The sequence below is a fragment of the Pteropus vampyrus genome, unplaced genomic scaffold (assembly GCF_000151845.1).
Source record: "Pteropus vampyrus isolate Shadow unplaced genomic scaffold, Pvam_2.0 Scaffold18, whole genome shotgun sequence".
NCBI classification, from domain to species: Eukaryota; Metazoa; Chordata; class Mammalia; order Chiroptera; family Pteropodidae; genus Pteropus; species Pteropus vampyrus.
Genome location: NW_011888799.1, coordinates 384033 through 399509, shown reverse-complemented (window position 1 = coordinate 399509; position 15477 = coordinate 384033). Strand labels below are relative to the sequence as shown.

Genomic DNA, 15477 nt, shown 5'->3' with positions numbered 1-15477 from the left:
GACTCCTGAAGCCTTGTAATGTTTGCCCTCCGTCTGAGGTTTTATCTGCAAGGGAGGTAGGTAAGCAGCCAGGGCCCTCTCAGGTAAGAGGTTGGATAGCCATGCTGCAGCATGCTGCCACACCACATGTCATGACTGGTCACTCAGGAGCATTGAGCCATAAGTCAGGAGGCCAAATACCTGGAGATGGCCCCAGCTAGGCTCCATGAGTCTTAACACCTTGCTCCCTAACCTTCACCTCGGGCTCTTTACCTGCAGAGTAAAGGTGTGGGCAGCATAAGGAATTCTCACACTATGCTAAAGTCTCACAGACATTTGATTATTTAGCATACATACATAAGTCTAGCCATTTTTAAAGAGTATTTTTTTAAACATAAAAACTATTCAATCATATGCTTTTTTAAACATGGTGAAATGAAATTGTGCTTCTAGGTTGTTTTGGGGCAGACCTTCCTGTCTCTGCTAGGATTGCAAAACAAGATGTTAAAAATGTTACCATTTGTACTGAATTCTCTGTATGGTCAGGATACAGGAAAAATTAGGTTGAGGTCAATCTAAGACTGCATTCATCAAATCATTTTTCCTGTTTTTATTAACCAGTACTATCTACTAGAATTCGTAGTTTTTATAGCAGTTATTTAAATTGTTTTTTATATATTTCACATTAAGATTTCATGCCAAAGGTTTGACTAATTTTCAGGTTTGAAAATCACCATCCCTGATGACCTCCAAGTTTTCCTCTAGCTTTTACTTTCTACTAATCTCCAATTCTAAACCATGAATTCACAGGGTCTTAAACTTGTCCAGAGAAAGCCTTTAAGTTTCCTACATTTGATTTTATGCACATGACTTTTTTCTTCATATAGCTAGCTTTCTATCCAAATCTCAGTAAACACTTAGCTCTAGTACAACTTCTACAGAACACTTCACATGGCTTTTGGGCCTAAGCCTGTTTCTTCACCTGCAAAATGAGATCACAGAACCTCCCTCAAGTGGTAAGGTTTAAGTGAGCTGATTTGTAGATGTAAAATGCTTAGCATAGTGCTGGCACTTCAGTTCAAGGAATGCTAACTACTATCACTATTGTCTTTATTGGTAAGAGTGGAAAGATGTCGTAGTCAATGGAGACTCAATTCTACTAAACAGATGTTGACTTCAGGAAAAGAAGTTAGCCTGTCTCAGTGGGGTACTACTGCCTCCTAGTGGTTAACTGGGAATTGACTTTTTTTAATTGTCACATTGGCCGGGAAACTTAACTGACTTTGGGTATGGAGATACTAGACTTCTATCAAAGAATTACCCATACCCACAGGACTGAACCTACTACAGGTACAAAGTACTTGCAGAAGTCCATTAGAGAGAGAATGATGAAATAAAAACAGTCTAGAAATAAGTGAATAATTACCATGTATTTGGACTACTCGATTTTTCCTAATCCAGTTATTCTAGCAACAGACGTACACTGTACTTGCACAGTATTTAAATGCCAGGAACTGCTTTGAGCATTTCTCGTGTATTAATTTAATTGAACCTTCATGACAACTGATGGGACAGGCACTTCATTTTCTCCCCTTCCTCTGCCCTATAATAGGTAAGTTGTTTTTGACATTAGTTTTAAGACTCAGCTTATTTGTGAGAATACCTCATTTCTTCAATTAGCAGTGTTATATTTTGGCATGTTCTACTTCAATTAAGCTTATTTACCCCTCTCATATTCAAGTCAGTCTAATTTGTCATTAACTCTAGTTTTTCTTTTGGTGTCTACATGTGCCTTCACACTGAATTTTTCTATATGCAAGTATAGAACTGCTTCAAGCATCTAACTTATGTCTCTTAGCTGTCATACCTAACACATAAACACATAGTATTTTATAAACTGTTTTTTCCTTGCCTCCCCCTCCACCCCACCCATTTATACCCATACATGCCTTGAGAGAGAAGTTTTACAAGGGCTGGAGTCCTTTATGACGAGCGACATCCCCCACCCCGCATACTCCCATCCTAAAATTTTTTATATTAGTTAATGCTTCACACCTTTTTTAAAAAATGAACACAGAAAATGGATTTCACTTGAGAAGGATCATTACTATATACACACATATATATATGCATGTTTTTTTTACTGTGAGCCCAAGTCTGATAGTGTTGAGACCACTCTCCCTGAGCTTGAGTAAATGGAAAATAACCCCAACATCAGAGTTGATGATAAAGTACAATACATGTGCTCAGCATGTGGTAATTCAGTGTGAATTCCCTTTCCAGCTCGTTGCCTCTCTCCCATATCTTGCTGAAGGGATAGCCACACCAGCACTGTGAATGGAGAATAGGAAAGCAGTACTTTCTGGTGACAATCACATCCAACTGCAATGTAACACCAAGGAAGGTGCCCTAGGAATGCTGGGAGTTTTCAGTCCAGCTCCACAACCTTTGCACAGAAACAGAAACAGAACCAGGGCTGCCTCTTTCCTAGCAAAGTTAAGAACAGGGATGGACAGAGAGTGTGGCCAGTGGGCAGAGCACTAGGCTAAGGGTACAGATGTGCCTTGTTCCATATACAGGGACACCTGGGGGGACTGGGATAGAGAGCAAATTGACCAATAGGACCACTGTGGGATAAAAACATTGGAATCCTGACTGCTCTTTAGAATCAGCTGGATAACTTTTAAAGTATAGACAGCTCAGATAAACTAAATCAGAGCCTCTAAGGACAGGGCCCGAGTATTTTCAAAAGTTCCCCAGTTGATTTCAACGTGCAGCAAAAGGTGGAAAAAACTGACATACACAAAGATTCATCAGTAATATCCTATGAGGTATGTTACCCTCACTTTACAAGTAAGAAAATAAAGAAGTGACTTGCTCTCAAAACAGAATCAATCCGGACTGGCCTAATTTAAAAAAAAAAAAAATTTTTTTTAAAGAGCCATCTAACAGTTTTAATCCTTCATCCTTTCCCATCTGCCCATCCAAATTCAGAAGCTCCTTTAAATCTGCCCAGACCTCTTTAACCACAAATATCTATCCTGACCGTGGACCACACAAATCAATGTCCCCTCAAACTGGACAATGGATTCAAAATTGAGCGAGGACTAAGGTCAGTGGAAACACTCCCAGTATACACAGGAAATGTAAGAATGCATTAGAACAGACACTCTTGCCTGTTCAACACCGAAAGCAATCAATTTTGCTAAAAGCTTGAAGGCTTTACTGCTTACTAGGGTGAAGTTGCCACATGACAGCTATTGTTTATAGAACACTATGTCATACCCTGTTGAGTGTCACATACTCGGCACATCAATACATTCTCGAGATATCAACAGAAGATAGTTGTTTCCTATTGTTATCCGCCATTTTACAGATGAGAAAAAAGAAACTCTGGAAATTATGTAGCTTGCCACTCACTCTGGCTACTGGCTTCAAAGCCTTAATATCATATTGCTCCCTTGAACGAGCACCTGGATTAGAAGTCCTTGTCCCAGTTCTGCCACTGCCATGGTGTCCCTGTGTGACCTTGGGCAAATCTATGTTCTCATCTCTAAACAGTACTGAACTAGGAACTGACTAACGGACTCTACCAGTTAATCTACACATGATCCTGCAACCTGGGTTACACTGTTCCATCTCAATCACCGCCGGGCTGCAACCTTGGACTTGTCCAGCCTTCTCTGTATTTCAATCTCTTCCTCAATAAAGCAGGATGATCATATCTGCCTTAATAGCCTTTTGAATCATTTTCTTCCTGTTAACTGCTGTCTAATCCAAAAAGTTGGAACCAATAAATTCCTGGTTCCCAGGAACCAAGTCTTAGATAATGCACATGTACTTACACCTTACCTTAGAAATCCTTCCTTCCATACACCTGAGAATTAATCAAATTTGAGAAAGGAATGGAGCATTCTTCCAAACCAACCACAATGCAGGTACTGCTGGACAATTAAACGGCTTTAAGCTCCAAATCTGTCAAAATCTTAAGTGATCAAATGAGCCTGCTTAACCAAGACCAGTATTTTCCACCCAAGACTAAGAAATGCTACACAAGACTCCTAACCTTGGGCCAACTGGTTGAGGCCAAAATCCTATCACAAATCTCTACCACAGCCTTGTCCGGCCTTGGAATTCTTCTGTGGTGTTCCCCATAAGATTCCATTAAAAGAAAAAAAAAAAAAAAAAAGGAAAAAATTGTGCACTTTATAAAGTTTTAAAAAGTTAAAAGTCCCTAAATTAGATGTTTATCGAACCTCGTCTAAAAATGCAAAACTCAGCAATGTTGCTCTCATACCCCTAAAAAGGATAAAATTGAAATCAAGGTCAGGAGACTGATGATCAGCCACAGCAACTAGTCATAGCTTTGAAGCATAAAGTTAACAGTTAACATGGACAGAATGTCAACCCATCCACATTAGCACAGTTCTGTTCCTCCTGACAATGACATTTAGACACATTAAAATGAGCATCAATTAGCATCAAGACAGAACTAGGTAGGCCTTTGCCAAGAAATCTTAACTGTTTAACCACTGTGGTACTTGCCCAGATGGCATATGTATAGATTCGTATATCTCAGATGTACATGCTTCAGATGGGTAAAATGGAAAAAGCTCAAGTACACATCATTAGTATTTTCTAGCTGTAAAAATACTCGCTCATCACATATGCCTTTCTTGAAGACAAAATTTTAACAAGTTATTTCTATAAAGACTAGAAGGTCACTATTTTCCAATGTAGGCTCAATTTACATGGTTTCACAATAAGGTGTGCCCTAAATCCTGACAATCACCAAATGGCATTTTTACTATTGAATTGAGAAAGTAAAAATGTAGGGTTTTGAAGTCAAGGGGGGCCTGAGATGTAAATACACTTGTTTAGTAGGATGAGTACTGAATAATATGAGCTTTTTTCTGCCCTCTCTTAACAGTGTACCTCTCAAGTGCTTAACCACCACATGAAAGGCCCTGCATACTATTTGGCAAAGTATTTGAAGACACTTCCTTTGCTGCAGGCCACAGCAGCGGCAGGACAAAATTTTTTTTAAACTTTCCTGACTACCTCAATGGTCTTCACTAAAGCTTCCAGCACCCAAAAGGTGGCTAATTTCAATTCAGTTCCTGGCCCTTTCCAAATTATCAGTGTGTTAATCTACTCCTTACTACTTATAATGTGGGCAACTTCTACTCCCAGCTCACTTCTGGAAGCCAATTTCAGGTCATTGTTAAGTCTTACCAGGACTGCTAGTTCAGTAAATCTCGTCCCCATTAAACCCCAAACAGCTGGGATACACAAGCCAGCCATTTCACCAGTACAGTCTAACATTCCCAACTTCTTGGCCTTCCTGCCAGTACAAAGCTGGACAAGTTAGCCCACGCCTGCTTATTTGGCAGTAGTGTGGCTTTAACAAAACAAGTCAGACTGGAACTACTAAGTTTTAAAATCCTTTCAGTTTTACCTCTAAACCCTAGTGCAGTTGTACACTCAATTGCTCCTGCCCTCTAAACTATTTCATGACGACTCATTTCTTCACTTAGCCTTTCCTTATCTGTGAGCTCTGCCTTTGCCACTGCCATCTGACTCAATTCACTTGTTTTCCTCTGCTAAGGAGCTTCAAAGGGCCCTCAACTAAAGATTATTCCACCTCACTCCAGGTCCACGGGCCAGCATGTCAGAGATGAGGAAAGTAATGTTCCACACATGTATTTCATGTTAGTCTGGGAAACATTTTAGTAGTTGTCATGCGTTCCAGATAGAGAAAGAACTGGGATACCAAATAAGTCTTAAATACTGTATTATGAACTTTTGCAATAAGGGAAAAGTTACATGAACAAAACCAAGCAGATATACTAGGTTTATCAAATTTTCAATGATCTTGTCTCAGAACCTCACAAGTGTGTCACAGTTGAATTTTTTTGAAGTATCCAATGAATCTTTAATAGAAGAAAATTTACGTGGATATAAAATCGTATTTAACACTATCAGATTATTTTGATAAAAATATACTCCAACCCATCCAGTTTTTCTTCAGCTACTTTAATTATAAAAATCTTTCACATCTTCCCTGCCCCAAATGGAAAACCAGAAGGCAACAGTCCAGTATAAAAATATACAACTGGAGGACATCACCACCACCTAGATCTAGCAACTAAACCAATAGCGGGATTCTGAAAATAAAAGCGCATTAAGACAAAGTACTAAACCAGCAGTTCTTATATAACCAGGGATGTTATCACCTGGGAAAACTCTCAAATAACACAGGACTAGACGACCATGAAAAACTTGAGCCATGGGCCTGGAATCAGGCTGTGTATGTTTTGAAAAATTTGTGATCAACATTATTCTTGATAAGGAGGCACTATACTAACATGAACCAGGACTTGCCATCCAGATATGGGTGAGTCTAACTACAAAGGTGGAGATGCCATCTACTGATCACATCATCTTTGTAAGGAACATTAAAAAAAGTACCTAAACAAAACTCAAAAACAGTACATAAGCTTGCATCTCATAAAATTAAACTTCTCTGGCTAATTTTTGTCTTCACCTTTCTGTTTAAAACATGGAGTTCAGAAGTAACCCACGATAAAATGAAAACCACAAATCATCAGTCTTCACAGCCTAAAAACCAACTATAATCCTTAGTTTAAATTATCACCAAGTATTAATAGTGACCTCTAGTGAACACCAGTAGTCATTACACCACAAGTCAAAGTCCTGGTGACTACTGGATTCAACTCAGAGGATGCATGACCAAACTGGCTAATGGGACCTGTAATTTTAAAATTTTGTTTTAAATATTAGTTAACTCTACAACTTTTAATAGCCACAACCTAAAAGTAAAATGTAAGAGTTTAACAAGTTCTATCTTCCAGATTTTTTACCAACCATAAAATTGTGCTGTAGACTTCTAGTTGAAGAGATTGCAGATTTGGACTCTAAAGTAAGGATAACTCCAGGATACTAATTTTATCTCAGCTTCTGTATTAACCACGTAATACCTATACTCTATTATCCTTTTTACAGGAACCTTCCAATTTAAGACTCGAAGTTGTATACTACCCCTCCCCAAAAGGCCCATCTAAATGCCTATTAAGAGCAGTGTAATTATTGGTGTACCATATCACTTGTATGGCTTGGCTATCTTGCCTTGACCCTAACAAAAAAGTATTTAGGCTATGAGGAAATGCAGAAAGACAAAAGTCTCAAAACTAGAGCTCCCAGTAAATCAATAGGTAGTCTTAAATGTCCTCTGTAACAAGGCTCATACTGAATCTCACTGATACCAATTTTCCTTTAGGACACCGATGATTTTCCTCCCTTGTTATTTGCATGAAAAGTTAAGGATCACTGGAAATCTGTTTAGGACCTATGATTTATAAAATATCCTTATAGAGTCAACTCTTAATGCAATAACTTCTTTCATATTAAAGTCAGTACAGAATAATCCAAAATTATCATTAAAAGCACATTTAAGAAAACTAAGCCACAAGAGTGTTGCATTATAATTTAATCTAATTGCACAAAAATTTGAAATTACAACTCCTCTGGATTTCTAAGAGGAACGTTATGCATGCCTCCATGTTCAATTCTGCACTGTTACATTTAAACCATATAGTGAATTTTACATCATGATGTATCAATTTAGAATTCCCATGCAACACCTCAAATTATATAAAATGGAAGCAATTTTTAAAGCTTTGTGGAAAAGTTCTCATGCTAATGATAAAAGTCCTTTTTAAGGCCAACTTTGGGTTATAATGTACCAGGCTGCTAAACTTTAAAATGTTGGTCACTGAGTATCATGGACTTTGAACTGGCTTCTACTTCTAAAATATGGTAAGTACTAACAATCACTTAGGTGACAACCACGTATCTCCTTTACTTCAAAAGCCTCAATTTCGTTTCTAAGATTTGTGTAACCAACTGCTTTCCATGGGACAAGAACTATGGTAATAGTGGGTTCAACTATTACACAATTATGCTATTATTTTATTAATTCAAAAGCACTTTTTACAAGAAAATAAGTATGGCTTCCAATAGGAATGTTATACCTGAACTTGATACCAAGCTCACAGATTTAGTTTTGCAAGGAAAAACAAGCTTTCAGGTTAAACAACAATTTGTAACCAAAACTTTAATCCCAAGGATTCTCACAAAACATATTACAAATGACAGCATGAAAAAAAAACTTTGCACAGTAACTCAAAGTTCAGCTCTACAATGTACCCTTAAACTGGCAGGACACTGGTATCTTGAATAGTCTCAAATTTCCAAATAAAGAATGTTATAGAGAGATATGTGTTCACATACAGCAATCACATAAGAAACTTATAACCTAAAGCAAAAGTAAACTAACTTTCTTGAAAATTCTTAGATTCTACACCAACTAGACCTCTGCCCAGTGTGAAAATGAGTTGGGTTTAAAAGAAAAAAAAATTTTAACCACTAATCTAGTTTAATAGTGCAGCTTTAGTTTTTACCTGCTGGCTTGTGTTCACAGCAGCTTTTGAAGACTGCATGTTCAACCACAGCTGCATATTACATCCCAGCTATGAAAAAAATCTTATGTTCAATTTTTGCCAGTTGTTTCCACATTAAACATCACACTGTAGCTGGGCAGGAATTAAGAGGTTTATTATCTATCAGTCTATGCACCACTAAATAAAGTTCAAAGCAAATTCAATTTTGCTTAAGGGAACATTGTAAAGTAACAATTCTTGGTATTATACGCCTCTGAAGATCCATTTCAAACCACAGAGAATTACATCTTTGTCACTGTTCCAAGACAAACAAATGTGAACAGCTAAAACATCTTAAAAATGCACCAAGCTTATGAAGTCTCAAACAAAACTTGAATTTTCTGTACATACTCCTGTCAAATGAAGTTATTTCCTGTACACCACTCCTCTTGCAAACTGGTCTTCTATTTCCTTTCATTTGACCTAGATCGGCTAAAAAAAAAAACACAAGTTGCATCTGTAACTTGGTGACAATTAACAAAACATCAAAATGTTTTATGGAAGTTATAAAAATATTATCAAAATGGCTTGAGAAAAGACTCATTTGTTTCTAATATGTTATGTATGCAAGGTCTTAAATGGCTCAAGTCATTGAATATCTTACCTACGAGACCTAGAGAAGGATCGGGACGGCTTGTGATTTCTCTCCCGAGACAGTGATCTCTCTCTTCTCCTATCTCTAGAAAGGGACCTATAAATGCAGAGGGGAAAGAAAAATGGGACCATTCAGGATTACACACAATAAACATTTGTAGAAAGTCTTTGAAAATTAAAAGCTCTTTCAGTCTTACAACTCCACACTGGTTCTATATACCATCTGATTCGTTACTAAAGTCAAGGGTCTACGCCCATTAACCAAATCATTTGGAAAACAATTTGGGAATGACGGCAACACTACCATTTCTGAGAACGTGGCCAAAAAAAGGCAGTTATTTACCTGCTCCGGCTGCGGGAGAAGCTTCTCCGTCTTGGAGATCTAAAAGCAGAAAAAGGAAAGTTAGGCTAATTGTCAATTAGTATTTATGGCGTGAGGCATTTCCCAACTTTTCATTCTCACTGTTGGGCCCAGTGAATGTGCCGAAGAACTGGCACCCATCGTCCAAAAACAAAACAAAACAAAACAAAACAAAAGAAAAAAAAGAAAAGAAAAAAAAGGCACAGAAGGATTAAGGAACCAAAAGCTCAAGTGAAAAGCAGGTATTCCAACCATGGATTCACTTTAACAAAGAATGCTTCACAGCAGATCTGTCCAATGCAAAACTTCATGTCAAACTAACTTCACTACCCAAAACACCACACCAAAATGTAGTCCCACAAGTAGTTCCAAAAACAGTACCATAAACCAGTATTTGGAACCCATGCAAACCTGTAAGTCCATGACAAGACTTAGGTACCAGGTGGATAGTGTAATTTTGTGAAAACGCGCTAGGTGTAAATATTGATGCCATTAAGTGCTACATTAGAACTGCATTTGTGATCGTCACATTTAAGAGTGTGTTTAGACTTATCAAAATTACCTTAGCTTGGCCCACTTCACCCCCAAATTTTTAAAATTTTGAAAACGGTTAGTAAAACCATTTAAAGGTGATAGGAGTGAACAAATTTTTGCTAGAAAGGAAAGCTAAATCTGTTAGTTATTAAAATTTTTAGTTTGGCATCTCACACATGCAAATAAGTTCCACTGGAAGGTCTAAGTTACATTATGAGTTCCCTATCACCCTTAAAAGTTTTATTCAAGCAATATATATGTACATTACCATTCAATTATGCACAGCCAGCCTTTGATCCAGAAAAAAGAATTACTTTAAGCCGCTTACTCCTTATTTTAACCAGCAGTAAACTGTATAAGCAGGAAAAACTTACTAGTTTTGGGTTTCAACAAGCTAGAAATGGTGAGGTGAGGCTGCCGGACTGACGGCCAGGAAGAATTTGCTGAAAAGGTTTTGCCAGATGTTGCGTTGGATTTAGTTGGTTGGCGAAGGGGGTGTTGTGGATTTTTCCTGCTTTTTTGTTAGCCGAAGGCTGCTGCTGTAGTTGTTGTGAAGACATTTGGTAAATAAACAGCTGAGCTGATTGGCCAGGAATGTGTGGGCGGTCGAGGTGGCTGCTGCCGATTTGGTTAAGGTTGGAGAGAAGGCTGAGAGAAAACAGCATGCTCGGGAACCAAAGGGCGGTGCAACCTGACGACTGGCCATGCCTGGGTCATGTGAAACGACACCAGCCAAGCTGAATGGGGCGCGCTGGTCACATGACGCTGAAAGGGCTAGTTGACTGGCTAATGCAGACTCAGAGGGTGGTGAGAAGAGACATGATGGTGACTCTGTAACGGGGTTCATTTTTATTAATAGATGGACCAAAAAGCACAAAAAAAAAATGAAAAACAAGCCATCAGTACAACCATCTATTAGCTAACAAATACTCTTTATTATGATGGGCAACAGTGTGTTTTGTTTTTCAAAATAGCAAAAGGGGCAAGATTTTGAACTCGTTATCTCCTAGAAGGACTTCACTCACCTGTAAGAGGTAAATTCAGTCCTATAGAAACTATTTTGAAGGTCTGAGGAGATGTGGAGTTATAGCAACCAAACAACACTGTCTGGTCCAAGAATGATGCCATTTTCAATTATAAAAAAACTGAATTCTCTCCTATTTGGGTTTGAAGAACAGATGACTGGGATTACTTTTATCGCCCCCTTTATTGGTCAGTGACTTTCGTTTCAGAATGATTTCTATTTTACCAGTTGTAACATTAAAACAGCTGCCTGTTTGATAAATATTACAATCGTGCTAATAGAAAACACATTTTTGTGAAGAGCTAGAGTTGAATGTAATGTTTGTCATTATGGAGTCAAGAAATGGAAAAAGGCCTAAATTGAAGTACAAGGGAAGACTTGGAAAGATGCAACTAGAAGATGAACTAGAAGACAGATCCAAGATAGAAGTTACTGACTACCAACATGAACCTAAAGACAAAAGCCAACACTCAGCACAACTCACATACCCCAAACTACACCCAGCAAATGTTTCATAAAAACCTCCGATTCTTCAAAGTTTAAAACCCACCAACAAATTTAAGAGAAATACCTGCTCCTATTAGCTACTCCATTACAGCAATACCTCTAACCACGCTATCTCTCAAGTACCTGCGGCGAGGTGGAGGACTCCTTCTCCGATAATCATCTCGAGGGCGACGACCCCAAGAGGGAGGTGGGCCACGATTTCGACTTCTCTTTTCACCATTCGACAGTTCCACTCTTACTCGGCAGCCACAAAGTGTTCTAGGAAGAAACATTAATTTTAAAACAGCCAACCTGAATTTCTAAGAGATATGTTTTAAAGCAAAAAACAAAAAAACAAAAAACACACTCCTACTTAGCTTCTTAGCAAAGAACACATCTGAATGCCTCCAGAATCCTTAATACCAAAGCAAGTTTTGCTTCCCCTTTTCTTAAAGGAAATCAACTAACTTCATTACATTTTATTGCTCTAAGTCAGTCTGAATACTGGGCTCAAGGTTAATTTAACAGTTGCAATTTAAGTGTGAAAACCTCTGGATTCATCCTCAAAGAACTAGTTCATCTACTGTCCCTGTTACTTCTTCCTTTAGGTCCCAGCACTTGTTTACTGACCTTACTACACTAAGTTTGGTCTTCCTCTCCCCCAATTGTCCATGTAAACAAAGCAATTAAACAGGACAAAAACAATTGGCCATTTTATATCAACCCTGCTCCTCAATAATCCCTTGATAGTTGACATGTAAGAAAATGCAGCAGAAAAAGGCAATTATCGCCCACCTCTTCATCAGTCCATAACCATTTAGTTTAGATAAGCCACCATATTCCGACAGTGGAAAAAGGTGGGGCCCTGGAAACATTTTTTTGCTATCTACCTGGATAAAAAACCTTTTATACAGCTTTATAGCCAACTCTCAAACCATTTAATTTGAGGGGAGCTTAAGGATTAAGTTTTCCTTGGTTTCAAGAAATCTAATGGTTTTCCAAATGCCAACTACAAGGAGGAAGAAAGGCAACACCTGTTCACTGTTAAGGCTCAAATGTTATTTATTAGCCAGCTAACTGGACACTAATTACAAAGGGAAACGGCTATACAATCCACACTTCCTTAAGGAAGTATTTCAAACACATAAAAGATAATGGTACGATAAACCCTCATGTAACCATCATTCAACTACAGCAATCATCAGTCCGTGGCCATTCTTACTGAAAGAAAATATTTTATTCCAAATTGTTTTGAAAACAATTCAAAAATGACAACACAGTTGACACCGTGGAGAATTTAGATTAAAATGTTCTGACCTTTTTCTGGATGCAATTGATCTGCCTAAGAATTGACCATTAAATTATTTTCTTCAACGGCCAATAAAAACTTCCTACTTATCTCCAGTAAACCTGTTGTCCTTTTTCTGATTGCAAAAGTTTTATGTGTTATATCCAGTAACGTCAATTTCAGATAACCAAGAAGTCATCCAAAACTACATATCCCAGAAATGTTAAATATGAGAAACACAAGCAACATATTTACCATTAGTAAAAATCAATCAAATTACCTCCCATCTAGCTCTCGGACAGCATCGGCTGCATCCCGGGGATCTTCAAATTCAACAAAAGCGAAGCCGGGAGGGTTTCTAGCAACCCACACACTTCGGAGTGGTCCATAATAGCCAAAAGCTCGTTCCAATTCAGTCTTGTTACCGTTGTTTCCAAGATTACCTACATAAACCTTACAATCCAATGGACAGGAATCACGATGCATTGCTGTTAAAAAAAAAAAAATTCTGTTTGAAGATTTACTCAATATACACAGTGAAAAACATATCCTTAGGGAAAAATGCCGAAGTACTAAACACCAAACAAGTAAAATTATCACCCTTGAATCACCTGTTTCTCCCTAATCTTTCCTGGTAACTGCCAGGAAGTCAGCACAAATTGCTTAAGAAAAAAAATGCCTCCTTGAAAAGCGAAGGAAAAACACTGGATGAGCCCTTACTACACTCTGGGCACCGAGTTAGAAACTTTACCCGTTATTTCAATTAACCTTGAAAATAAGGCACTTAGACATATGGATAACCTGCTCAGAAGCAAATATTGAAATACTGGGGACTCAAAACCAAATGAGCTACATGCAGAAGAGAAGTAGTTAAGGCTAAACAACTAGAAACAATATTAATGTGCCTTAACACCAAAACTTAACCAGCTTCATTTCTAAAGCAACAAGACTGTTAGGTTTTTTAAAAATGTACCTCAAAAGCAGCACTATTCTTAAGGGCCAGAGAGTATTAACCCAAACATCCATCAACAACGGTTAAAGCAAAATGTATTATCCATACAATGGATTATTCAGTAAAGTACTGATACTACAAATGTAGATGAACCTTAAAATTGCAGTTATAGAAAACACAGAGGTGCACACAACTCCATGTATGTGAAAAATGTCCAAAACAGGTAGATCTAGAGACAGATTAGTGGTTACTAGGCTGGGGTGTAAAGACAGGGGAAAGGGGGAGTGGCTACTAATTGGTACAGGTCTCCTCAGGAGGAAAAATCACAATGTTCTGTAACTAAACAGATGTGATGGTTCCCCATTATGAATGTACTAACTGTCACCGAATTGTAGTTTAAAATGAATCTTATATTAATTTTACCTCAAGTGGAAAAGATTAAGTATTTGTTATGAAAGAATTTACTGCACTTTACGGGTTTGTATTAGATAAACCTTCACCACAAAGTTGCCTTGGCAATGATTCTATTCACCTTAGGCCACTTTCAATTGCATGGAAGAGCAGCCTACTCAAATACTCAAGAGTTTTTCATAACACCACGTTCTCCCCGCTCTGGATTATTTAAAAAAAAAAAAAAAAAAAAAAAAAAAAAAAAAAAAAAAAAAACCAATCCAGTCCACACACATCCTATTTGCGTGACCCCACCCTGTGCTCAGGAGGTGAAACCAAATCATTGCCGGGGCTGATTTTTTAAAAATTTTGCCGTGACCAGTTTCAGACCTACAGTTTAATGAGAACAAGAACGATGCTGCTCAAAAACGATCGATTTAAAAAAACAACAAAACTAGGTTCAGCTTTAAAAACTGAAATGACATAAAAAGAAAAATGAGTACAGAAAGCTTGATTAGTGACTTGAGGAAAAAAATCCTAAGACCTCCCTAAGAAAACGTGGTGCAAAAAAAAAAAAGGCGCCATAAATTGCAAGGCCGCGGCCTGGAGTACATACAACATGGTTACCAGCTCCCCTCTGCCTAAACTCTCGGGTAATCCCACACCCCACTTCAGCCCCCAGTGGAGAGTTACAAACAGCTTCACTTCAAGGCCGAGGGACGGCCTCTGGCGGGCCTGGAGCCCTCGCCACCGCCCGTGCTGAACGTCACAAAATGGCGGCGGCGTCTCTTTGTCTCAATCTGGCACCGCCATTGGGCCTGACCCCAACCTCCATACTCTTCAAGTTCCACCTCCCACTTCACTCCTTTGGACGCTGGTCTCTTACCGAAATCTTGGGTTAGAAACGCGGAGGCTCAAATCCACACACCCTCGGACGGGCCTTCCGCTCCCCTCCGCCCAGCTCCCGTAGATATGCTCACGGACCCGGCGTCCACGAAATGGCGGACCTCCGCCTTCTCCTTGCCCCTATTTATACGGCATGCTGGAGTCACATGATTGGGCGGGCTCACCCAATGAGAAGCCGAGAAGGCCGTGACGTACGGCCGCAAACGCAACTAGAACCGCGGTTGCTGGGAGCGCGCTTTGGCCGCGCTACACGGTCTATGGAGACTTGCGCCGCCGCTCTCCCGGCGCCAGAAGTTTGGAGCTACCTGAGGTGTTCCCCCGTTGCCGATCTTCCAAGTTACCCTCACTCCTCTCTCCCTCATCTCCAAATAGGCTGAGATTATTAACACTACTGCCGTCAGTCCCAAACACTAATAGATTCATTTGCTTTTAATAACCCTC

At 38.8% G+C, this 15477-nt stretch overlaps 1 protein-coding gene across 1 annotated transcript; it reads right to left on the bottom strand.

Moving 5' to 3' along the window:
- Window positions 1-7474: 7474 nt before the first annotated feature.
- Window positions 7475-15172, bottom strand: SRSF3 (serine and arginine rich splicing factor 3). Its single transcript, XM_011354533.2, has 6 exons — window positions 15017-15172; window positions 13069-13276; window positions 11645-11779; window positions 9439-9477; window positions 9106-9192; window positions 7475-8933 (listed from the first exon to the last, which is right to left on the bottom strand). Exons 2-6 carry the CDS (start codon window positions 13272-13274, stop codon window positions 8906-8908), a joined length of 495 nt encoding a protein of 164 aa, XP_011352835.1. The 5' UTR covers window positions 13275-13276; window positions 15017-15172; the 3' UTR covers window positions 7475-8905.
- Between the last annotated feature and the right edge of the window lie 305 nt (window positions 15173-15477).

Bases quoted from the DNA above. Each gene is read 5' to 3' on its own strand.
- SRSF3 (XM_011354533.2), bottom strand. From the start codon at position 13,274: ATGCATCGTGATTCCTGTCCATTGGATTGTAAGGTTTATGTAGGTAAT. The intron at 11,780-13,068 runs GTAATTTGATTG...GTTTCTTCCTAG, and splicing joins GTCCGAGAGCTAGATGGGAG to AACACTTTGTGGCTGCCGAG. The intron at 8,934-9,105 runs GTAAGATATTCA...TTTTTTTTTTAG, and splicing joins TCCTTCTCTAGGTCTCGTAG to CCGATCTAGGTCAAATGAAA.